The 25,887-nt window shown below is 65.6% G+C and overlaps 1 protein-coding gene across 3 annotated transcripts in view; it reads right to left on the reverse strand.

Annotated features, from left to right (window-relative positions):
* Positions 1-20,072, reverse strand: part of TNS1 (tensin 1) — a 61,844-nt gene extending 41,772 nt beyond the window's left edge. For all 3 annotated transcript variants that reach the window (XM_086466053.1, XM_086466052.1, XM_086466051.1), the window contains exons 1-4: positions 20,040-20,072; positions 16,802-16,916; positions 15,662-15,699; positions 279-317 (exon numbers count right to left, since the gene is read on the reverse strand). In XM_086466053.1, the coding sequence (XP_086322179.1) occupies positions 279-317; positions 15,662-15,699; positions 16,802-16,916; positions 20,040-20,072 (225 nt within the window). The remainder of the gene's footprint in view (positions 1-278; positions 318-15,661; positions 15,700-16,801; positions 16,917-20,039) is intronic.
* Between the last annotated feature and the right edge of the window lie 5,815 nt (positions 20,073-25,887).

A 25,887-nucleotide genomic window follows, 5' to 3' on the forward strand; every position in this document is an offset into this window, starting at 1 on the left:
GCTCCAGGAGTCCCGTAATAGCTGGGCTGCCCCAACTTGTGCTGCTCAGACATGGGACACCCCACAGCCAGCAATGCTGGGGGGCAGAGCACTGAAATGGGAGAGTGCTATTACCACCAGCACAGGACCTCCACGGTTTTGGGGGCAGGGGACTCACACCTTGAAACCCCCAGGCAGAGAAAGCCACACGCCCAGTGCAGAACAGGGTGTCCTGTCCCACCGAGTATCCCCAGAGCCCTGCCTGCCACCCACGGCTCATGAGGAGGGGGCTCGCTTACCGGCTCATAGTTGACAGCAGGGGAGCAGGGGGTCACAGCCTGCAAGGAAGCAGAAAGAGGGCCAGGATTAGTCCCTGCAGCCCCTAGCCCAGCACTGGGCATGGTAAGGGGCCAGCCTGCACCACCCACCCCAACTCCCCAAGCAAACTCAGTGCCCACCCGAGGGGGTGATAGGGGCACCCGTGGCCCATGGCCCCGTCACTCCAGGCAGGAGCACAGGCAGCATCCCAAGGTCAAGGCTGGGCTCCCTGGTAACGGGAGCGGGCTCAGGGCCACGGCGGCGGTGCTATTCGTCCTCGGCCAGGGAGCCCGGGCAGCCCCAGCCCCGGGTGGGCACGGCAGGGCACGGCACGGCTGCCTGATGCCAAGAGCAGCTCCTGGACCCAACCCCAGCCCGGCCTCGTGAGCGCTCCTGCAGCCGCCAGCTGAACAGCCCGGCTATTGTTACCTTAATTACCAGCGGCAATTACTGACAATTAACCTTGGGTTTTGCGTGCACCCCAGTCTGCCGGGAAGCAGCAGCACGCCAGAGTGGGAGAGGCAGCGCCTTGTTTGTTGGTGCCGGGGGCAGCGGGAACAGCCGCTCCAGCCCCACATTGGCCCCGAGATGCCAGCAGTAGTGGGAGGGCGTGATTTGGGGCACATTATCCCCTCCGAAACCCTTGTGCCCCCCCAGGAGCAGTGACCCCCAGCCAGCCACCGTCTGCCCCATCCCAGGATCGAGCCAATGTGCCAACCACCACCCAGTGGCTGGTGCCCTACCATGGCAGCACCCTGCTCAGCCTCCCCTGCCCTGGGCCATAAAAAGCAGGATTTGCCTCAAGCACCCCCATCGGAGCACCTGGATCCCACCCCACCCCGGTCGCCGCAGGGTGATGCCCAGAGCCTGCCCCCTCCCGGGCCACCAGCCTGTTCCTATCCCGCCTCCCTGTTTTCTTCAGGAGTTCCTCCTCCTCCCGCTCCCTTCCCCTGCGCATTATTATTATGATTTTATTCTAATGCAGAAACGCTTCCATAAAAGGCCCCTTTCCCTGCCCCGCGGCGCTGGCCTTGCGCCAGCCTCCCTGGAATGTTCTCCGGCAGCGAGCCGCCGCGGACGGGGCCGGCGAGGGCCAAGCCGTACCCCGCACCCTGCCCCGCACACCGCCGCACTCTTCCCCCGGGGATGCTCGACCAAGGGCCCCTGGCCCCATCCCAGCCCCAGCTCCCAAGGCCAATGATGGAGGGAGACGCACAGCTCCCCCTGCCATGGGACACGGTGGTCCCACAGACAGGTGGGGTTCATGCCCAGCTCTCTTCTGCTGTCGGCACCAGGTTTCCAGGCTACGAATGCTGGAGAAGGGAGAAAAGTGGGGGTCCCATGGTTGTATTTCCCCACCCTAGCGGATTCTCTGATGTCTAATACGAGCTTGTGCTCACCCAACACTGCTCCTCCCATCCACAGCAGACACCAGCTCAGGCTGTACGGCACTTTCTAATCCCAGAAAGGCAGTTTTACGAGGACTGCAGGAACTTAACGCTGTTTTCAGCTTCCACCCTTCTCTTAAGTTTGGCTCAAACGTGTCCCAGGTTCAATGAGAAGAGGAAAGACCCTGCCCCAGGCAACTGACCCCTTCCTAGGGAAGCCAAGGTCCCAACCCATGGGACCAGTGAGAGCATCACCCCTCACAGGACTGTGGTGACCCCCAGGACCACTGCCACCCCCATCCCCAGGGACTCCCGCATCCCTCCAGTCCAGGGAGGGGTGGGAAAGGCGAGGGGACCTGCACACCCCTGGTCTGGGCTTCCCCTCGCTGCAGCAGACACAGCAGCCTTTCTTCTCCCCCCCCACCGGTGTTTGCATTCCTGCCGCCCGGCCCCCGCCGCCACGACCCCGCCGCCCAGCAGCCCTGCCCAGGAATGTGAGGAACGAGGCGCAGCGGGGCTGCCGCCTACCCCACCAGCCCCCCCACAGCCCCTGGCCCCCCAGGTCGCAGCCCCATCCCTTCCCAGCAGTCACATCCCACCAGCTTCTGCCTTGAGACCCGGGGTTTGCCAAGCAGCAAAATCAGCTTCCCAGCGAACGAGGCCCCATGGCCATGAGTTGCAAGGACTCTCTGATGTCTTGTAAAGGGTTGGGCACACCCTGCAGCCTTCCCCTGGAGAGCAGTGATGGGCTCACTAGCTCATAGCCAGCTGTCACCACACCTAGAGAAACTCCATACCCTCGAGATGTCCAAGCCCAGAAGTAAACACCTGGCCGGCAAACCCCTGGCAGCCCCTGGCCACACCACCCCAGAGCAGAGCAACCCATAGGAGCCTTCCTCCACCAAACCCTGTCAGCTGCAGCTCTGCAGCCCAGATCCCCACCAGGACTTTGACACCAGTTCACAAGAACTGAGCCAGGCTGGAAGGATGCAGACATCCACCACGTACCCGGTGATGAGACACCCAAGAGCCTTCTCCATACTGCAACCACCGCTTGCATCTCCCTCCCTCCCAAATCTTTCCTCACCTACTCCTCCTCCCTCAGTAAAATAACCCCTGCAGGCGCAGAGATGCCCAAGGGCATCGCCAGCTCCTGCTCCAGCCAGAGCATCCCCGCAGGTTGTAGCCCCAGGAGGGCATGGGGGAGACAAACCTCCACGGAGAAGCAGGCTGGGTCAGTGCAGTACCAGGCACAGGGCAGGCTAAGGGAGCACAGGGGTCACCCCCAGCTGGGCTGCTGGAGCTGGGCGAGCGCTGGCCCATAGCCCACAGCACAGCCCGCCCAGCTGCCGGTGGGCGATGCAGGCCCATCTCTGACGCATATCCCTTCCTTTGGGTGGCGGGTTTTGTTTTTCCCTTCCCCAGGAGCTCCCATAAACATTCCCGAGCCGGCCGATATCCGGGCCGGTGCTGACCCTTGCGATGCTGGGAGCAGCCACAGCACCAGCCACCCCGGCCCTCACGGGAGCCGCTTCCCACAACCAGGCACCGAGAGGTCGGCAAGCCACCCCAGTTGCTGTGGTCGGAGCCAGAAACATGCTGTCAAAAGGGACCTCCTGGGCATCCCAGACCTTCCCGCACCAAGCCAGCATCCTGCCCCCCCTACACAGAAAAGATGTGGACTCCAAAAGAGGAAAGCAAGGCACCCTACTCCCTCCAGCCCCCAGGAAGGGGGTCCCCTGCCCAGACCACACTGCGGGCTGGAGACACGGTTGCCAAAGAGGATGGTGACTCAGTGGTCGGATTGGTGTCGCACAGGATGACACCAGGGCGGCACCGATGCCAGCTCAGCCCACATCACCCCCCTCGGGGAATCTCACGGGGTCCTACATCACCCCATGGGGGACCACTTCCTCCCAAGCAAGGTCACCTGAGCTTTGCGCCATGCACATCCCAGCTGAGCTGCACATCACCTCCCCATGCACCCCAGAGCTCTCTGCTCACCCCAAGGATCCTACCCCAGGCAAGGGGGGGCCCAGGGACAGCCACAGGCCACGGCAACCCCCCAGCCAGCCCCAGAGCCCCTCACCTGCTTGCCAGCCCCTCCAGCCTTGCCACAGCCACCAAGCCCTGCCGAATCCCCTCTTAGATGTGGCGTGGGGCAAAGTGGAAGCCCCACTCCGACACCTCACAGCAAAAGGCACTTTAAGGGGACGGGCTGGGGCCACCAAGTTGGGAACATCGAGGAAGGTTTTCCCCTCTCCAGCACTCCTGTTCCCCCCTCCCGGTGGGAAGAGCCACAGCATCCTTCCCCCCTCCCAGCAATAAGGGACTATAGGGCCCAGGGTCAGAGTGCCCTCCGGCCACTCCCCTGCCCTGTACAGGGGTCAGGTCCCCCCTGCCCACACCACGTGCTGCCTGCTCCTGCCCTCACATTTCTCGCAGCTCTGGCAAATCTCCTGTTTATGCAACAAGTCCCCGGCGGGAGGACGGCATGTTTCCATCCGCACCCGCTTCCCCCAGCTCCACCCCGCCCAGCACAGCCCTGGTGTGCAAGGCACGGGGCAGCCACACAGAGCCCCGGTCCCTCAGCACGGGTGTCCCAGGAAGAGGGCAGCACCCCAGAGCCATGCAGACTCTCTCTGTCCCCACCAGCGCTTAGGGGCTCTGCTGCTTTTGGGGTTTCTCCCCTCGGGTGGGGGTAACTGGCAGCTGTGCTGAAGGGCCGGGGAGCGGCTTGGCCGGCAGCTGGGGGTGAGTCAGGCTGGGCTGACGCCGGGGCACAGAGGTCTTGCCGCTCCCAGGCTTCTCTCCGAGCATCCCTGGCCTGCCCCACAGCTGGGCCAGGGGCTGTCACTGTGCCATGCCCTCCATGTCAGGATGCCTGGCAGTGCCTGTGCCAGGGCAGAGGCCACCAGGCTGCCCTCCCCCTGCATTGTCTAAGAGATGCTGGTGGTACCCAGGGAGGGTACCGCACAGCAAAGAGCCACCACTGCACCAGGGATGTCCCTCAAGTTGGGACAGACCTCATCCCATGTCTTCCCCCCAGCCCTGGTATGTCCCCAGGGAGCCGCCCCGTGGCCCATCCCCACCAGGAAGGCGGCAGCAGGGCAAGGACAGAGGTCACCCGGTGCGCCCAGCCCTGCAAATCACGGCTGAGATACCACAGAGGACACCGGCCATTCCACACCATAGCAGCCCTGGGGGCCCGCACCAGCTCACCGACACACCCCAAGACCCATGGCACGGACAGGAGGATGGCAGCCCCCAGCAGCCTGCGGCTGGACTGGTCAGCCGCCCTGGCACTAGAAGATGGGAAGGGGAAGACAACGCACAGGGAAGCTCTGAGGGGTTGCGATGGAGGCAGCAGCAGCACCAAAATAGCCCTGGTTTCAACCCAAATAAGGGCAGGTCCCAGCTCTGGGGGGGTTTGAGCAATCAGCCCCAGGGTTGCCAAGTGCTGACTAGGGGAAGGGAGAGAAGGTAGTGTCCCTGGGCCCGTTTGCAGGAAAAAGGGGGTTCTGAGGGTTAGGATAGGGGACAGAGGTGCCTGCACATGCCCAGGACAGAGGCTGGCCCCGCTCTGCCAGCGGACGCTGGCTCGGCATGGAGCCGGCCACAGGCAGGGATGTGCTGTGCTCCAGTGCCTAAAAAGGCAACATCTGCAGGCAGCAGGTCTGGATCTGGCCCCGCAGGCCAGTGCCTGCCTGGCACTGGCCCCACAGCCCCAGCCATGCCCTGCTGCCAGCAACCACCCATGGGTGCAGCTACCCCACTGCAGGGACACTCCTCACCCCAGTCCCATGGGGATGTCACAACCAGTGTGCTCCGAGGGAGGGCATGGAGTCACTGTCCCCCTGCACCCAGCCTGCCCCAAGGGAGGGCATGGGGGTACTCCCAGCCCCTCATCAACCCCCTGAGCCCCAAACTGGTGACCAGGATTTGCTAGGGAGCAGCTCCCTCACCAGAGAGTGGCCGGGACACAGGCTGCTGCAGGGGGCTTCACCAGGACTGGTCCATGCAGAGGTCCCAACATTGGTCACTGCATGGATTCTTACATGGGATTGGACAGCAACTGGATTCTCACTTGGGATTGGTCAGTGCACGGATTCTCACACAGGATTGGCCAGCACATGGATTCTTAGATAGGATTAGTCAGTGCATAGATTCTCATGTGTGATTGGTCAATACATGGATTCTCACATGGGATTGGTCAGAACACTGATTCTCATTCAGGATTGGTCAGAGCAGTGATTCCAGCACAGGATTGGTCAGTGCACAGATTCTCACATGGGACGGGTCAACAAACGGATTCTGATCTGACACAGGATTGGTCGGAGCATGGGTACTCCTTTGGGACTGGCCAGCACACGGGCCCATAAGCAGGCAGGTTGGCTGCCTATGCCCTGTCGTGAGACCCTGCCCCACGGATCCCCTCTGCCCCCACAAATCCCCTCTGCCATGCCGATGGAGCACCAGGCAAGCCCCATCCCTAGGCACAGAGACCCCATTAGAGGCTTTGGGCTGCCCCACAGCATCAGGGACATCTGCCAGTGCCCATGGGGCCATGACCAACCTCAAGGAGTTGTCAAGGTGCCAAAATAAGCCCTGGCTGCCCCAAGGAGTCTGTGGCCCCCAGCACCAAGCCCAGGGGCTCCCCTCATGGGGGAAAGCCCTGCGCAGGTGGAGACTGGAGTCAGTGCTGTGTCCCCACCCCATGGGATGGAGCTGAATATGCTGCAGTGAAACTGAACTGCTGAGCAGCACACCCAAAACCGGTGTCCCCCATCTATGGAGTTGAGGAAGTATGGGAACAGAAGGGGGAAGCAGGAACAAAGCTACTCGCCCCTGCCCAGGGGGCATGCCATGGGGCTGCTCTTCTCCCTGCACCCCAGAACCCGGTGCTGAACTGGGGCTGCCTGCACTGTGACAGGATGTCCCGGGGATGGGCTGCAGGAAGCCAGGCACAGGACAGTGGCAAAGCAAGCAGGAGGGTGGTCCCAGGGCAGCGCACAGCTCTGCTCTGGCAGCCCCCTCAAACAAGTCAGGATGGAAACGGACCCCTCAGCTCAGGACCTCAAAAGGGGGGGGGGGACACACACAGAGGGGCACAGCCCCAAGGCACAGCAGCCCTTCGGGATGGCACCAGCCCTGCCCTTCCTGAAACAGGGGCCAGCAGGATCGCTAATGGAGAAGCTTCACTAGAGACAGTGCAGGCTGGGGACTTGTTTTCTCCCAACTTGCTTTCCCCAGGGATGGCTTCAGACTCCGGGCAGGACACAGGCAGCCCTCCCACTGCCACTACACTGTAGGGACAAGGAGTGTCCATTTGGGTGCCCCTGAGCACCACCAAACTCATCACACAGCAGATGCCACCAAAGCACCCTCCATGAAGACCTGGGGGGCACAGCCACTGTCATCCCCCTGTCCCTGCCAGCTGCCCCCCAGCACACACACCGGGGTCACCGCCCTCGCACCGAGGGCTAAGCCCCATACTGAGCGGGACCAGGAGCCCTGGGAAGAGAGCAGTTCTCTTTTTTTCTTGTTTTCCCCTTAAAACCAAGAGGGCTGATGCCTCCCTCGGCCGTTTCCTCTCACAGGAGCACAGCCCAAAAACATCTGCGCCGGGACCTGCCCTGCCGGATTTAACCCTCTGCGGGCTCGGCGGTGCCGAGGGGCCGGGGGTCCCTGCCCGGGGTGGGGGGAGCTGACACTCGCCGGGGCTGCCGGGCTCCTCGCCACTCATTAACCCGGGGTTTAACCATTGACGGTCCCGCGGCGGGACAGGGGAGGGGGGGTTAACCCGTGGGCTGCCAGGGTGTCCCGGCCCAGGGGCTGCCCCTCCCGTGTCTCCCACCCCGGGGTGACAGGCACCCGCCCGGCATCGCCACTCCCCGGCCGCGGGGTGAGAGCGGGGTGCCGGGGGAGGACCCCCATTTCCCGCACAGCCCTCTCTCCCCAGGGACAGGTTCCTACGCACTTCAGAGGGGACGCAGACCCCAATGCCTGCGTCCCCCCCTCCGGGCCACACTGCGGGTCACCGCGGCGGCGAGGTGGACACGGGGGACACGACCCCCCTCGAGCTGCTCACAGCTCCCAGTCAGCAGCAAACCGGACCCCTCACCCCCTCCCCAAATCCTCCTCCCTGCCAGCACCGCATTGCCCCCTCCAAACCCCCACGCACCGAGACCCCCAGCGGGGGATCGACAACTGGGGACCCCCCAACAAGGGGGGGGCGGCAGCAGCCCCCCTAACCACGCACCACCCCATCCCCGCTCGGATGTCACGCGTGGCCCCCGCCCCCTGAAGAGATGCCACCCCCAGCAGCAGCACCACCACCACCACCGGGAGGGGGGGCTGGGGACCCCCGGTGCCCCCCACCGCCCACCCGTACCTGGTTCATGACGCTCCCGAAATCCATCCGGGGTCTCGCCTCCCTACATCCGAAAGGGACGGCAGCGCAGCCTCACCTGGCCCGGGGGGCGCGGGGGGCGGCCGGGAGGCGGCCGGAGGGGCCGCGGGGGGGGGGACAGGCGGGAGCCCGGCGTCGCCCGGGCGGGCAGGCGTGAAGGCAGACTGCAGGCAGAGCCCCCCTCCCTCCCCGGGCCAAGCCTGGAGAAGGAAGGAAGGAAGGAGGGAGGGAGGAGGGAGGGGAGGGAAGGAGGGGGAGAGACCGAAGGGTTTCGCTCCCCGCAAGCGGGACCCCGGCGATGGAGGGGCGCAGGGGGGGTCCCTCCGGCCCCCCGCTCCCCTCCGCACCCCCGGGGCGGCCGGGAGCTGGGGAGCCCGGGGCTGCCGGCCCCGGCCCTGGGGAGGAAGGGGGTCCCGGGCGGCTTTTTCCACCACTCCCCTCCCTCCTCTCGCTCCTTCTCCCTCTTTCTTCTCCTCTTCCCTCTCTCCCCAGCTGCAAGGCGCGCTCCAAGTCCAGCCCCGCTCCGCTCCCCTCGCCTCCCCCAAAAACGCCCTTAAAGGCAACCGGGAGCCCGGTACGGGCAGCTGACCCTGGGTGTGGGGTGCCAGCAAGTGCGCAGGCACCCCCCCCCCCAAAAAAAAATATCCCCCCACCCCTCCACCGCCTCCCCCTGCGAAGCGCCTCGCACCCCGTGCCGAGGGGCCGCGGCGGGCAGAGGGGTGCAGCGGGGTCGGGGCCTTATCGCCCCGCGTGACGCCACCGGTGTCCCCGTGCCCTTGGCGGGGGGGTGGCAGGGACAGGGGTGTGGGGCCCTTCTTGGGGCCTTTATTTGCCCGGCACCCCCTGGCACAACTTGGTCCCCCCCCTGCCATGCGTGGGACAAGGTGCCCAACTAATAGTCCTTGGGTGCCCCACACCCCAGGTGTTGGGGGGCTGTGAAGACTTACCAGCCCATCCCCCAATTAAAAAGCAAAGCCAAAATGCTGGAAAAGCCCCGGCCCTCCCTCAGCACATGGAGCCACACCAGTTCCCGCTCACTTGTCCCAAACCCGGGGTGCACCCAGCATCCCCCTCACCTTCCTCCCATCTCCCTTCCTCCTCCTCCTCAAGAGCTCTGCACAGCAATGGATGAAGCCCTGCTCTCCCCGGCCACCCCTGGGGCAGCCCGGCCCTGTCCCTGCTTCACAAGCAAGTGTGCAGTGCCAGGAGACCTGGGAATGAAGTGGGGAAGCAGTGCGGGGCAGGGGGCAGCCCGCTTGGTGGTGGCCCACAGAGTGGGGAGCCGGCCGGGGAGGCAGCAAGCCAGGCACCCGGCCCAGCGCTGTTGACATTTTCTCGCCCAACACCTCCCCGTTCCTGTTTGCGTTTCCGTCCTCGCACTGCAGGCTCAGCCAAATGGCCAGGGCTGGCTCTTTCAGCACGAAGCAGGACCCCGGGGACCCCTCCTGCCACACCACTCCCCGCCAAAAGTCACCAGGGAGGGGTTGGTGGCAAGGGGCTCTCCCTCTGCTCTCCTCCAAGACTCCTGTAAGATGCACCATCCTTGTTGAGTGCAATCCCACTCCAGTAGATCCTGCACAGTCCCTCCGTGCCTCAGTTTCCCCAGCAGCCTGACAGTGCCATGGGACGGGAGCACGAAGAACACTGGCAGGCCCTTCCTGCTGCCAAGGACAAAGAGCTGGTATCCAAATATCCCCGGAGGGCACCTCCTCACCCACCTCCTGAGCAAGCACCAGCCCTGCAGCCCTCCCTGACACCCAAAGGCACAGGACTGGACCCCAACAGCTGCCACTGTGGTGACAAAACACCCCCACCAGGATCCACTGGCACGCTCAAACAAGCCCCCCCCCCCCCCAGCACCACAGCCCCTGAAAAGCAGGCATCCCAAAAACAGGGGAGTACTGCGACTGGGATGGAGGGGCAATGGATGTCCTGCACCAGGGGAGCTGGGCATGGGCCCCAGCTTGGCTCCGGCACAGACCCCTGCATGGACCCCCCCCAGCCCCAGCTCCTCGGGCAGTGGCTGTGGGAAGGCTCCCAGACCCTGGGAAACACCAGCAGCGGAAGAGCCGGGGCCAGATGGGAAAGTCTCAGCGGTTGAGCGGGATGGAAATGAGTGGGTGAGCGAAGGGCACTGACAGCATGTCCCAGTCCCTGGGGAGGTGACGGGAGCTGTCCCCTGGGGAGATGACGTGTCCCCTTCGAAGGACACAGACAGAGAAGTCCTGACAACACCCCTGAACTCCACCCACCAAAGCACCTCCCGGAGCCATCGGGTCAGTGTGCCAGTGGGAGCGGGACCAGTGGTCAGCCAAGTGGCTCCAGTGGCCTCTGCACCCCACGGGGTCCTCCCAGCACCCCTGGAGAAACCACCCCCCACCTGAACCAGTTCCTCCACAACCCAAAATAAGCACCCTTGAGCATCATCACCCCAGATGTCAGCAGAAGAAGGGGGACCTGGGAACCAGGTGCCCAGAGGGGGGGTCATCTCCAGAAGTGAAAGCACACAGGAGGAGATGAAACCCCAGTGCTGGGTCTGTAGAGCCCATCTTGAGCCAGACCTTTTGGCCAGTTTGGTGTCGGTGCCAACCCTTGGAAGGTGCTGGGGGTCCCCGGGGACCCAGCACCCTTCCTGAGGCAGGTCCCTGGAAAGGTGGCTGTGGGAGATGCGAAGTGGTCTGGGAAAGGAGAAAATCAGTGGGAAATCAGGCAGAGACCCTTCGCGGGAGCCCACGTCGAGCCCAGATCCTGCCTCCCACCACTGTAGGGCCCTGGGGGGCTGGATCCAGCCCTGGGAGCCCCCAGGGAGGGAGGCTAGTGGTCCCTGTTGCCTTGGCTAACACCTCCCAGGCCAGCTCTGGTCAGCACTCACCAGTGCAGTGAGCGTGGGCGGTCTCAGCATCCCTGATCCCTTGCCCACCCTCCCTGCATGCAGCAGCACCCGGCGGGTGCAGAGAAGGGCCCCAGCTCCTCTGAGCAGCCGATCTGACCCCCCCGGAGCTGAGAGAGGCTGAATATTTGGGCAGTGACGTAAAGAAGGGGAAAAAGGAAAGAGGGAGGGGAAAAAAAACCAAACAACAGAACCCCCTTCCAGGACCCACTGCACAAACACGACTCGGCACAGCACCCAGGCAGGGCTGACCCCCCCCATCCCACCACCCCGTGACAGGGCCAAGGACACATTCCCGCGGCATTCCCCGCCCCCCCCAGCAGTCCCATCCCCGTCCTTCCGTCCATCCCCCGTGTGTCCCCCCCCCCGCCCTCCGCCGCCACTCTGTTGTGGAGACCAGGGATGTTGTTAATTAGATGTCCCGAAGCACTGGAGGGGTGGCTTTCAACGGGGCATCGGGGACAGGGACAGGACAGGCAGCTCCCCTCGTGACTGGCACGTCATCCCCTCTGCTGCGTGGGGAGGAAGCAGTGGGACAGAGTAGCTAGGGCAGTGAGCGGGGACGGGACAGCCACACGTCCCCTAGCACGAGCCTGCCACAGCTCGGACATAGATGTCCCCTCCCTGCAGCCCTCATTCCTGGCACAGCCCCTGATGCACTGCCTGGCCGTGCCCCCCAGCCCTGCCCAGTCCCCTGGCCACGGCACGACTGCAGGGTGCCCATCAGCATGAGTCAAGCCTGCCCAGATGAGTCCAACCACTCTCTGCCTCAGTTTCCACTCCTGGCTCTGCCTTGTTTTACAAGCCAGGGGGTCCCCAGCACCAGCTGAGGGCAAGAGACACACGTCCCCTTCACCACCAGCACCACTGCACGCCCCGGCATGGATCCCACTGCGTCCCCCCCACTGCCAAGGGCCCGTCGGCACCCTGGGCACTGGGAGCGATTGCTCTGGCCAGGACGCGCCTCGCTGCCCAGCCCTGGCTCTGCTCCAGCCCCCGGGTTAACCCCCCCCCCCCCGCGGCGTCCCACTGCAGGGGGGCACTCGAAAAACAAGCTGGGGCTGAGGCAAGGCCCGCGGGATGGATGGCACTGTGCTGGGAGCACATGCGTGTGACCACTCACCCGTGTGCAAACACACTTGTGCACATGGATGAATGTTCTTGCACGTGCATGCATTCCTCTGCAGGCTCACGCGCACATGCGTGCATCTGCAAGCATACATGATCATGCACACATGTGCACACACATGATTGTGCAAACACGCTCATGTTCAGGCACACACACGCACACTCACACAAACATGTACACATGCACAGACACACACATACTCACACACATGGCCCAGTGCCCACTGCCAGCTCCCCAGGGATAGACGCCGGGGCACAAGGCAGCCCCCAGATGCCTCAGCCCCATGCCAGGTGCTGTGCCTCAGTTTCCCCTCTTGGCACAGCCTAGCACTCCAACTCCCCCAGCACCTGTGCGCCCTGGTGTGGCACAGGGCGAGCAGGGCAGGCTGGAGCTGACCCAGGGGCTGACACCGCCGCCACTTCCCAGAACCACCCACCAGCGATTGACAGCCGATTCAGCAGCCAAACGCCGCAGCTCTCCCCAATCCCCAGCCAAACTGGCCATCACCAGGCCAGCTCTCGCCACGGGGAGAAGCATCGTCACCCATCTTCTCTCAGCCTCTCCAAGCATCATCATAGCAAAATCCAGCCCCACTCAGAGCAAGCACATCCCAGCGGACGGGGACGCCCCCAGCACCTCCCTTGCTCCATGATTTGGGACACGCCTGCATCGCCCCACTGCCCGGAGCATCCTCAGGCTCATTCCTCCATCCCAGCCGGGAGGGCAGTGCCACCACCAGATCCTGGCTGTGCCACAACCAGCACGTACCAACACATGGGCTAACCCATGCCTGACCACCACCACAGAAAGCACTGCACCCCATGCTGTGTCCCCCACCTCGGTCTGCACCCAGGCAGGGCTCTGTGACTCAGTTTCTCCACTTTTCAAAGGAAGCTACACCCCCGCTGCTTTGGGCAGGCAGTTTCGCTGCAAGGAGGGAGGGAGGGGGCAGGCTGGGGGGGTTGGATGCATGCCAGTGTCCATGCGTCCCTCCGTCCCCCTTGGAGCGAGAGAGGGAGGGAGTAGGGAGGTTTGCTAAGCGAGGAAAAATCCCTGAGTGGAGGGGCCAGAAGCAAGAAGGGCCTTACATGGGCATGGGAACGGCGTCGTGCTTCCCAGCTGATGTGTGTGAGGCTGCCCCGGCTGCCCTAGAGCCGCCCACGGGTGCCAGGCACCCTGCCAGCACCATTGCCACTGTGGGGCATGGGTCCCACCGCTGTGCCCCCCACTGTCCCTCAGGCAATGGGGGACCTCAAGGGGTGCAGGGCACTGCTGGGGCACAGGTCCTGCCCACCCTGGCACAGCTCTGCACACTCACTGCCTCCTCAGGGATGGGGCACTCACCAGCACTCCAAAACCTCCCTGGTGTCCCCACATACACCTCAGTGCCCCCCCCCCCCCCCCCCCCATATCCCCATCACACCCATGATACCACCTGGCACCCCACACCCATCACCCCCAGTACAACCCTTCACACCCTGCCAGCCCCCCTACCCACACTCCTATCTCTCCCCTCTCCCACCATATCCAGTCCATTTCGGGTTTGTAACTGGGGGCTTCCCCCCAGCCAGGCCAGGAGGCAGCTGGCTGAGAGCCAGCCGTGCCAGGGGGGCAGAACAAAGGGTCGGGGCAGGTCCCAAGGGGGTAAATATGGGGATCAAGGGGAAGATGCTGCCAATAGCATGGTGGGACCAGCTCCAGGGCCAGGAGCCACCAGAGCAGGGGACATCAGGACCACAGCAGCATCTCCAGGGCAGGATGAGGAAGCGTTGGGGTGGTGCAGCTGCCAGTACTTTGGGGGTGAGCCCATCTTCCCATTCCAAAGTATCTGGGGGGTGCAGAGATTAAACGTGAGGGGCTTCAGGTAGACAAGAGGCCGTTTCTGTTCTGTGCCAAGCCCCCTCCCCACACGCGCCCTCCCCAGAGACCCTACAATAACAAGCAGGAGCGTGAGTCAGCTGGCCGCTTGCCCGGCCGGAGGAGCCCCTCCCTGGGCGCTGACCCAAAGGAGCTCTGCAGAAGGCCCCTGGCCCTGGCCCCATGCACGCACGCCCCCCCGCCCCCCACCCCCCAGCAGCACACCCCTCAGCTAGCCGGCCCCACCGAGGGGGCTGCAGCTTCCAGCGAGCGTGGGAAGGGTGACGGAGGCTAATGAAACACAGCCGGCCGCAGGAGCAAGCCACGGGCTGCCCCTGCGCACAGGCTATCCAGATGTTGGGACCCTGGTGTGACCCCCCTCTTGGTGCACAACCCCATAACAGGCATCAGAGAATCCCCACCGGGCACACACCCAGACACAAGCTCTTCCCGACACTCCCTCCTGCCTGGAAACCACTGGCAGATGCTCCCCGCCACCATGGGCCATATTGCAGGCATTTCCCCACCCCGCACCCCGCACCCCGCTCTTCTCTCTCTGCGGCACCTGGCATCAAGGTAAAGCCACCTCCCCTGGTCTCAGCCCCTCGGGCACAAGGTCCCCAGGTGGCACAGGGTCCCATGGATGGCACAGGGTCCTGGCGTGGCAGAGTCCATAGATGGCACAAGGCTCCCTGGAGTGGCACAGGGTTTCCCAGGGAGGCACAGGGTCCCTGAGGTTGGCACAGGGTCCCCAGGGTGGCACAGCTCCACTGAGCCGCGCGGCCACCTCTGCCCTGCTCGCTCAGGGCCCAGGGTGCTGGGCACATCCCCGGGGTGCCCTCACAGCCCCCACCTCCTCCGACACTCAGCCAGGGCTCGGTGCCAGGGCTGCTCCCAGCGTCTGCCCCGCGCCGCCACCCACGCTGCGGCACCCTGCAAAGCCCGACGCGTGCCCGGCCCCAGCACAGCCCCCCCCACGCCCGGCCAGGCACAGGCATGGGCATGGGCATGTCCCAGCCTACACTGCCTGCCCGGGGCGTGCCAGTCTCTCCCCGCCAGAGATGCCAGCCCCAGAGCCGGCTGGCACACATGCCTCCCCAGGGATTCAGGAACACGCAGCCTCCCCTGCCCCAGCAGCGTGGCAGCAGGCACCATGCCCACCTCCAGCTCCCCGGAGAACCTGGGTTGCCGTAGGGTCTCCCTCCACCGGCACAGCAGCTGGACAAACGGACATCACCACCAGGCCTCCTTGGCTCCACTCCCTACTGCCAGCAAGATCCGCCCGCGGCGGCGCTGGGTATCGGGAGAGGTGCTCAGCCTGCGTGCGTGCCGCTGGCAGTGCTTGGCCAGGGTGCATGGCACCCACGTGCAGCAGCACCCACTCTGGCCAAGGGCAACCCGCTCCAGGCGCTGGGGCACAGATCCCCACCAGCCCCCTCTGTGCAGGGCTGCACCCCAAAACCCAGCCCCGTACCCAGACAGGCACATGCCATCAGGGGTCAGGCAGCAGGATGGCACTGCCAGCCTCACCTGCCAGTGAACACCAGTGCCACCAGAACCAGCCTACAACAACCAGCCCATCTGAGTGCTCATCCAGTGGATCAGCTGCGACGGACCATAGCATCCCCCCTCTGAGTCCCCAATGTCCCCCGGGCAGGGACAGGCATGACTCGGGGCACCGGCCTTACCTTAGCTTGGCACTTGGTGTGGCAGGAGAGCTTGCAGCCTGCAGGAGGGAGAGGGGAGAGAGCATTAGGGGGAGCAGGAGAGGGGGCATTGCCGGGGGCAGCCCCCAGGCACCCCACATGCAGGACAGGACAGGGGGGTGGCACCCTACACTGCAGGGCATAGCACACCTCACCACTGGGCATAGGCTGCCAGGACTCACACATGGGTGCCCACACCTTGCACACATGCATGCACACGTGCAAACCCCAGCACCCAGGGGTTAACAGGGTGAAGGGACGCCATGCACAGACACATCTCACAAGGCCTTGCACGTGCATCAGTGCGCATGAGTGTGCCACCGGGGGTGGCTGCCAGTGCCCATGCACCCGGCTGCCCGCATGCTGCTGTTGCACACTCACACCTGCACCTCTGTCGAGGATGGCACTTGCACATGGCAGGCACGGGCACGTTGGCCACTGCTGGGGACACACACTTACACAGGACACCACCATGCCACCCAAGCAACCCTGCAAAGCCTCATGTCCCATCCCCAGGGTACACAAGGGTCCTCGTGCAGCGTGTCCCCGGCCACCGCCAACCCCCAAGCCCTGTCCCCCCGTGGGGCCATTTCCTGCGGTGCAGGAAGCCGCATTGTTCCCGCGTCCAGCAGTGTTTCCGCCCGCCGCCCCTCGCACGGGGCTCGGCGGCACGGCACACGTGCAAGGGCCCGTGGCACCGCCTGGGTCCCACCAGACGCCACATGCAGCGAGGACGGCAGAAGTGCTGAGCACCCACCCATGCACACAGACCTGCACGCATGTGCAGGTTCATGTGGTGACAGTTGCACACTCACTGCATGCACATGCAGCTGACATGCAACCACATGCACACATGCAAGTGTCTCCACAGGCCACCCTCACCTCCCAGACACCTTCCCACCTGCAGAGGCACCACACACACTCTTGCACACCCACAGGCTCCCCCTCTAACATGCACACACACGCATGTATGTGCACAGATCAGCAAAGGCACATGTTCCCACTGCCACATCCTCGTGCACGCAGCTGCATATGCAGCCACACACATGCATCCCCTGATGTCCTGACCCCCCCGCTCCGCACACCTCCTTTCACACACATGTGCCCGTGCCCCCAGCTCACCTCGGCAGGTGCTGCCCTGGCGTGTGATGGCCTGGCGGCAGATCCCACATGCCTTCACCTTCTTGAAGCTCGTCATCTTGAATGTGTGTGACGGGGGGGCCTCCAGGTCCTGGGGCTTGGGACACACACACACACGGAGCTTTGTCAGCGGGAACGAGGTGGCACAGAGACCAGGGCACTCAGCCCTGCCCTGCCTCAGTTTCCCTCTGGGCAGGGGTCATCCTCCACCCACCCCCACCATGTGAAGAAATGCGTCCCCCCTGCACCCCATCACTCGGGGCCGCGCTCTCTGCAGCAGGGCCGGGGCCGTGGGGCGGTGGGCACGGCGCGGGGGAGAGTGGGGGAACCGAGGCTCATGCCCGGGTGGGCAGGGGGCGGTGCACACGCACACACACACACCCCCCTCCACCAATGCAGCGGCCCCTTTAAATAGTCTCTGCCGCCCCCTGGCGGTGCGCGCCGGAGAGCCGTGCGCGCGCGTGTGTGTGCGTGCACGCGCGTGCGCGCACTCTTGTGCACATATGCGAACACATCCAGCCCGGCGTGCACGCTCGTCCGCATGCGTTTGAGCACGTGCGCGTGCACGTGCGTGCGTGCACGCGCACGCGGGTGAGCACCCACGCAGGCGTGCACTTGTGTGTCCCTGCACGTCGGTGCACTCGCGCGTGCGTCCCTGTGAAGGCGCGCCCGAGCACAAGCGTCTGTGCGAGCGCAGGCGTGCAGGTACAAGCGCGTGCAAACGTGTGTGCACGGCAGCACAGGGCAATGCCCATCCATAAACGCGTGTGCGCACAGACGCGCTTGCACCTACGCGTGTGAGTGCACAGGCACGTGTGCAGACACGGCTGCGTGCAGCCAGCACCCCTCCTGACACACACCCCCCCCCCCGGCTGTTGGGAGGGGGGGGCACCCCCTGGCCGCGCGCCAGCCCTGCCCACCCACCCGCGGCCAGATGAAGACGTGAGCCCCCGTAAATCCGCCTGTTCATGCCAAGACTAATGAGATTAAGCAGAGGCCCAGCCGCCCCCCCGACGCCCGGGCACCCCGCTCCCCGCCAGCCTCGGCACAGCACCAGCCCCAGAGTGGACAGGCCCAGAGTGTCGGGGTGCTGGGTACGCCCCCCAAAACCGCCCTGCCTCAGTTTCCCCAGTGCACGCGCAGACAGGCAAGGAGCCGTGAGCACGTCTTCAGGCGTGCAAACACAGCCGGGGTTGTGAGGGTGCTGTGTGTGCTACATGCGGCGCATGTGTCAAGGCGCCGCATGCACACGCACACCTGCAAGTGTACAAGCGTGTGCGAGCATGCAAAGCCTCGCCAGCCGCAGCAGCAGCAGCAGATGCACGGGCAGACTTCCATGTTCCCACGCGCGGGTCCCTGTGCCATCGTGTGCACGCTCACACGGGTTCGTACACGCGTGTGCAAGCCCCTCTTCCCTGGGCAACTGCTCCCGCTTGTGCCACCCTGCGAGGGACCGGGGTGTACCCACACACATGCACGTGCGTGTGCACAGGCGCATCGTCACCCACCCGGTGGCCGTGGGAAAAGCTCCCCCAGACCGGGGGCTCCCACGTCGCAGTTGCTGGGTGACAGCGAGGCCTAACGATGCCATGAGCTCGTTTGCATATGCAAAGCAGCAGCTTTGCTGCAGGGTGCCCCGGGAAGAGGCTTTGCCCCCCGCTCCCAGGGACCCGGCCGGGACGCCCGGGGATGCCAATGCGTCTCCCACGCACGTAACCCCCCACCCTGCCCTGGCCCCCACACGTTAACACGGGCCTGCTTCATTAACGGTAATTATCCTCGCCGGGGACAGAGCTACCCTCCCCCCGTTCCCACCCCACAGAGCCCCCTCTGCTTGTCCAGTTGCCAACACCACCCCCACGCCGGGGAGGGCCGCCGACCGAAGCCCCCGGCTTCACCCCCCTGCCTCCCTCCTGCCGGGGGGGCACCCTGCCCACCCAGTGCCACCCCGCTGGCTGGGAAACCAGCCCATCCCACAAAACGACCCTGTCCTCCCAGCTCCATACCGGCAGGATCCCAGTTAAGCCTCCCTGCCTCCAGGGCTGAGGAATTGCTAGGGGGACATATGGGGGGGGGGGTGGGGAGCCTCTTGGGGATGCCACCTGGGTACCCATCCATGGGTACCCACCTCCAGGGACTGGCCCCTTACACGGGGCCGGGGGGGGCACGGGCACCCCTAGCTATGGGCCCCCGAACACGCAGACCCAAAGAGGCTGGAAAGGGACCCGGGTGTCCTGGGCTGGAAGAAGCACCGGGAAGAGATGCCAGATTAATCAGGAGCCGGGAGGCCTGGCTTCATTGCCCAGCACTGCAGAGAGGTGCAGCGGGGGGGCGGGGGACGACGACGACGACGGAACGGACGGGGACGGACACGACACGACACGACAACGACTGGGACACCCCATTCCCCTGAGGCTGCAAAGCCGGGGTGGGTGAGGGGCACCGGGACATCTGGTTCCAGCCCTGTGGGCTCGGGTCCGCCCAGCGCTTTGCACCCCGCTGTGCCCCCCGGGACCTACCTCGCCTTGGTGACTGGGGGGGCAGAGCCCCAAACTTCCAGCACTAACTGGAGCCCCCCAGTTTGCTCAGTTCCCTCCCCTCCAGTGGGGTAGCAAAGCCTCAACCCCGGGGAATGGCAGGGGCCCCCGGCCGGTGCCGCAGGCTGGGCGTCATGGGGGATCACCGTCCCCCTCCCCAACCCCACAGCCCCTCCATAGCCACACCACACACACACCCCTCGTCCAGTATCTCTGTCCCGCATCCCAGCACAGCCCCCTCTTCGTGCACCCCCCAGCCCGGTGCCCACTGCCGCCGCTCTCCCTGGCTGGGTCCCGCTCCGCTCCCCCCCGCTCCCCCCCGCTCCCCCCCGCTCCCCCCCGCTCCCCCCCGCTCCCCAGGGCTCCTCCCGGCCCCGCTCCCTCTCCGGTCCCCCCAGCCCCGCCCCGGTGTCCGGCCGTCCCTGCCGGTCTCCGTTCGGTACCCGTTCCCCCAGAGCCGGTCCCGGTCCCGGTCCAGCACCGCCGCTTCCCCAGCCCGCCCGTCCCGGTGCAAACGTCTCCGCTCTGTCCCGCTGTCCCCGTCCCCGTCCCCCCGCCCCCTCCCGCAACCAGCCCCATTCACCGCCCGCTCCTGGGACCAGCCCCGCTCCGAGACCCCGCTGCCGGGCCCCACCGCGCTGCCGTCCTGCTCCCCACCCGTTGCCCCCCGGTGCGGGCCGTACCCAGAGCAGGCAGGAGAGGCACAGCCCGGTCATGCTGCCCGCGGCGCGGCCCCGTGGCCGGCCGAGCCCCCCGGGCCCCCTCGCTCCGCCCGCCCGCCCCGCCCCGGCCCCACGCCGCCCCTCCAGCCGGGGCGAGAAGGGGGACGGCAAAGCCCCCCCCCACGCACATTTGGGATCTATTTCCTCCGGTGACCCGGGGGCACCCGCCACCCATCTCACCCCCATCCCTCCTCCGGCCTCCAGTGGGTCCTGGGACGGGGTGCGCCCCCGCCCCCCCATCCGCAGCCGCGTCCCCTGGGTGGTCCCGGGATGGGAGACGGGGAGGGATCGGCGGACATCCGTGCGCCGAGCTGGGGGGCCTCAGCGAGGGGGGACAACCTCCAGCCGGGATGGAGAGCTGCTTGGCACCCCACGGCCCTGACGGGGATGGATTTGGCAGGGGGGTGCCCCAGCCCCTCCTCGGGGGGGCTTGGCCGGGCGGCACACGGTCCCCCCCGCCGCCAGTGCTGACTCTGGTTCCAGCCTGGAAACTTGTGCTCAGCTGGCCGTGACCATGAGGGTGTGAGTCAGGGTGGGGGATGCGCCCGGGGGAAGGACACACTGGCAGGACAACCCACGGCTGGCATGGGGACGTGGCACGGTGGGGACGTGGGGACCGTAATGCCCGCCCCACCCCCCCACCCCCCTCAGTTTCCCTGCGTACAGCCACCAGCTCAGAGAGGAAGAGCAGGGCAGGACGGGGGGGGGGGGAGTGGGGTGGGGGGGGTGGGCTGCCCTTCCCAGACACTGCGGTGGCATCTGACCCCTCTGAAGTGCAACACCCCCTCCCCAAAACATCCCTGTCCCACCGCCCTGTGCCCCACTGCTCCACTGTGCCCACCCGGCCCATGGTAGGGGTAGCCCTTTGGGGATGTGCCAGCTGGGACAGGGGACAGATGGGGACAGCACCCTCCACCACCACCCCCCATGCCAGCCAGACCCAGGGGCAGAGGGAGGCCGGGGGGCCTGATCCTGCTCACAGCACCAAACAGGGAGGGAGCACCCCTCCATCATTACAGCCCTCATTAATCAGCCTCGTTGCAGCCCACAAATGAAAGCCCCAGTCGAGAGGGGTGTCCCCACCCCCCCATAAATCACCCCCTCCCATTCACTGCCGTGACAAGCCCAGGCCCCTCAGAAGAGCAGGGAGAAGGGTCATGCGACTGGGACAGTGTGGCCGCAGGGACACTGCCCGTGAGCATCATTTAGGTCTTGTTTTCTCAGCAGGGGGGGCACAGACAGGGGCACTTATCCCTCAGACACCCCTCCCCATGGGTACCACTGGTGCAGGCATGTACCCCCAGAGCAGGGCCAGCCTTGGCAGGAGCCCTCTGCGTCCCATCTCCCGGGGTCACCGTGTCCCCAAAGGCCGCACACCCACTTCCAGCAGAGCTGTCCCCACACTGCCCTTGGGTGCACAGGGCACATGCACACATCACACACACACACCCTGCGTATACGCAAGGGCACACATACATACACGCACGCCACACATACGGCCCATGTCACACATGGCAGGTGGGCACCTGTGTGTGTGTGTGCGTGTGTCCGTCTGGGCATGGGAAAGGCTCGGGACACCCCTCTAACAGCTCACACCAGTGTTAAAGCCCCACTGCTACTGCACTCAGCACATGTGCTAGGGGACACACACACGCACCCACACAGGGACATGCATGCCACGGCAGCTCCCCAGAGACCTGCTGTGCACACACACTAGTGCGAGCCGCAGTTCACTCTCACCTCGGCCCCATCTGCATGCTGGTGAACACACACACACACACAAGCACGTGTGTTACACATCCCCCCGAGTCCCTGTTCTCACACCCACATCAGGGACACAGGTGTAGACATGCGACTGCACAACTGCTGCCCCACACCTCACCAGTGTCACCCCACACACCCACCCACCCACAGCCCTGAGCATCCCCCTGTGCACCTGGCAGCTCACGGTCCTGCGTCCCCAGCACGCATGGGGGTCCCCAAGCAGCCAGGGGCTTCTCTGTCCTCCAGGCTGGGTCCTTGCCCTGGCGCATACTGGCCTGTCACCACCCTGCAGTGACACTCCCCCAGGCGCTGCCTGGCAGTGGCTTTGACACCCACTTTCTGGCACCATGCAGCCAGCGTGGCCCATGCCACCCTGCCGGGCACGGGGCAGCTTCCCAAAGGTTAAGGAACCAAGTGAGGGTGGCACAGTGGGAGCTCCACACCCTCTGTCAGTCTCTCCCCTCCCTGCCTCAGTTTCCCCAGCACGGGCAGCAGAGCAGGATGGGTCCCCGGACCAGGCACTGCATGGGCACAGGGATCCCCTGTGCGGGGCAGTCCTTTGGCACAAGGTTCACGCATAGACAAGCAGGTGCTGATGGGCACAGAGATGCCCCACGGCGAGTGCTTATGGGCACAGGAGTCCCTCATGCTGGGCACTTTTTGGGCACAGGTTTCCCACAGAGACTGAGACTTGATGGGCACAGAGCTCCCAGTGCCAGGTGCTTATGGGCACAGGGATCCTCCACTCTGGGCACTTTATGGGCACAGGGATCCCTCATGCCAGGTGCTTTATGCGCACAGGAGTCCCCCTCACTGTGGGTGCTCTAAGGACACAGGGACACCCCTCCCCACAAACCGCCACGCTCACTCTGTAAGGACAATGGGATCCCAGCAGATCCCTTTGAGTGAAACGCTGTACAGCAGATCCCAGCAGATCCCCACCAGCCAGGCACTGCAGGGGCCCACGGGTGCCGGTTGGGGGGGGGGGGGGGGGTGTCACAGTGCCACGCTGAGGGGGGGGTCACAAGGAGGGAGTAAGGACAAGCCCGGCACCCTGGCATGCATACGCACCGTTTAACCCTCCGCTGCCCGCAGCAGGCAGGGCCAGCGCCAGCCTGTACCCCCAACCCCCTGCATGCCCGGAGCCCTCCCCAGCTCCATGCCCCCCCTGCAGCCCCTAACCCCGCGCCCGGGGGTGCCCACTTACCTCCCGGCGGCGGCAGACGCGGAGGGGCAGGAGGCAGGACACCAAGGACTTCCCCCAGCGAACCAAGGTGGCAAAGCACCAGCTCAGCCGGGTCATGGTGCCCCTGCCCGGGGGGTCACCCGGCCGGGGGGGGGGGGGGGGGCGTGCAGGGGCCGCCCCCTGCCCAGGGCACTGTCGGGGAGAAGGAGGGGGCGGCCAAATCCAGCCGTTCCCCCGCGGCTGCAACAAGCTCCGGTGCCCGGGTAGTGCCCAAGAGATGCCCGGCGGTGGGCACGGGGCCGTGCGGTGATGGGCTGGGGGGCTGCGGTCCCACCGGGCCCTGTCCCCCCGGCCGGTCCCCCAGCGTCGCCTGCGCGCTGGCAGGCAGGCAGGGAGCACCGTGCCCGCCCATGTCCTGCAGTGCTTGGGTGGGAGCCAGCTCCGCCACGCTCCCCCTCCTCCTCCTCCCCCTCCTCCTCCTCCTCCCCGCACATGGGGCTCGGCACCCCCCAGGCTCACCCGCCTGCCCCCCCGGGCACAGCGTCCCCTGGGGTGGATGCTGGACCCTAACAGTGCCACCCCCGCTCCAGGCCCCTCTGGTTTGGGGGTGGAGGAGCCCTGATGCCTGCGTTCGATCGCAGCTAAATCTGTGACAAGCCCCCCGACCCTGCCTCAGTTTCCCTCTGGCACCTCCTACCCACCCCAAGCCCTAAATGGCAGTACCTGCACATGGAGGGGGGGCCCTTCCCTGCCCCTCCACCAGCCCCCCTGGCACCCCACCAAGCCTCTCCCTTTCCCAGGAGCCTGAGGACACACTCAGGGACACTCCAACCAGCCCCCCGCAGCGGGGTCCGCTCTCCAAAGGGTGCCTGGCTAATGCACCGTGCTGTGGGCACAGCGTTATTCAGGGGAACCCCTCACCCCAGGACACCCTGACATGCCCCTGGGCACCCCCACCCCGCCACAGGGCTTGCACAGGGCAGGAGGATGGAGTGCACCCCACCCTGCAGCTGCACGAGGGACCCTCCGCACTCCCCGCACCCCCCGGGGTGGTACCAAGGGGGGCTGGTGGCAGCACCCTGTGATGATGCCGGGCAAGGACCCGTCCCCACGGGGCAGCTGCCAATGCCAAGTGTGGGCAGTGGCCGTGCCAGGCCTGGGCACTAATTGCATTTGCCTCTGGAAGGCTCCTAATGAGTGGCAGAGCCAGGGAGGGGCACAGGGGGTGGGGAGTTCGGGGGGGTCCCACACACTTTATGGCTGTCCCCCCCAGCCCTGCCTGGGACCCTGGGGCTGGCACAGGGCTGGTGGTCAGGGGGTACCAGGGTACAGCCCCCCCCCAACTCCAGGCACCAGGGAGGTGACATCACTGCTGGCTCCATCGTCCCCACCCCGATTTAATTAGCAGATGGCCCCCGGACCCCCCCACCAGCAGCGCCAGGCCTGTGCAGGGCCATTAGCTTTATTGGCTGCGCTGAACGAGGGCCAGGCTTCGTTAATTGAATTGCACCCACGCCAAGGACGAGCGGGCATCTTCTACACCCCCCCCGCCCCCAGCCTCCGGCACCCCCTCCCTGGCCCTTGTCTGGGGCAGAGGTGGGGGACCCTGCTGCCAGGGCGCCACAGTGGCACCTACACTGGCAAGGGGTGGCGAGGGGCACAGGCCCCCCATGGGGTCCAGCCCACAGGGTGCCTGGCATGGGGCAGGCGGTGCTGGTGGGTGGGTGCAAGCACAGGCACACACACGCGTGCGCACACACACGGGTGCCCCCTTGGCCCCGTGCCCATGCCTGCCACATGTGTATGGCTTGTGCATACACACGCACCCCTATAGCTGTGCACACACATGCAATTGCACACACGCATGCACACACATGCATCCCCCAGTACAGCAGGGTAACGCTCTGCTGCCCCCCAACACCCTGCCCACCCCCCCCATCCGATGTGGGGTGCTGTGCTCCATGCCCACAGCACCACCCACTGCAGGGTGGCACAGGGCCAGGGGGTGCTGGGGAGGCTGGAGGTCACCCCGAGCACTGCTACCGGCTCTTCCATACACCTCAGCTGCTTGGGGGCACGCCACGGCCCAACACCCCCCCTCCCCAGGACCCAGGAGAGTGTGGGGAGGCCCAAGCTCCCGCTCAGCATCACTTCCTACTTTCACTTTGGTGCTGAGCCGAGGCCTGGACTGGGGGAGGTGGATGCCTCCGGGTGGCACAGGTAGGGGCAGTGGGTGCTGCGAGGGGGGGGTGCGGTGGAGGGCAGGATGTGGGGGCAGCTGGGAGTCTCTGGGGGCATCCACCAAGCTGGTTGGTGGTGGGGAGTGGGATGGCAGGGGGTCCCTATGCCCGGAACTGGGAGGGGGGGGGGGGGTGGTGAACTGGCATCACCCCTGGGCCCCCACCCCCCCCAGGGTGTTCAGTATCCACCCCAGAAGGAGCCTGCAGGGCAGGGCTGCTGTAGCAAAGGGGGACGGGCATGGTGGCTGAGGGGCTCTGCTGGGCTGGGGGCCCCCCAGACACAAAGAGCAAGGGGGGTGCCTTGACCAGGGTGCCCCTGGAAGAGTTTGTGCCCCAGCTCTGGGCATAGGCCCCATGTGGGGGCAGATGCCCGAGGGGGGCTGTGGGCCTTGCTGGGGTGAGCTACAGATCCTGGGGGAGTGGTCTCTGTGCCCAGGGGCTGTTGCCCCTGGGGGCTGTTGTACATGGGAGGGGGAGGCTCTGCCAGCAGCTGCTGCTGCCCCAGGCGTGCTGTTGGCTGTTGCTGGCTGGGTATGGGTCCTGGACCTCCTCCCCAAAAACTGCAAGGAGGTCCCTCAAAGCATTCCGAAGCCCTGCCTATTCCTATGGGAGGGTACCA

This window comes from Leptosomus discolor, chromosome 5 (assembly GCF_034619465.1).
Source record: "Leptosomus discolor isolate bLepDis1 chromosome 5, bLepDis1.hap2, whole genome shotgun sequence".
NCBI classification, from domain to species: Eukaryota; Metazoa; Chordata; class Aves; order Leptosomiformes; family Leptosomidae; genus Leptosomus; species Leptosomus discolor.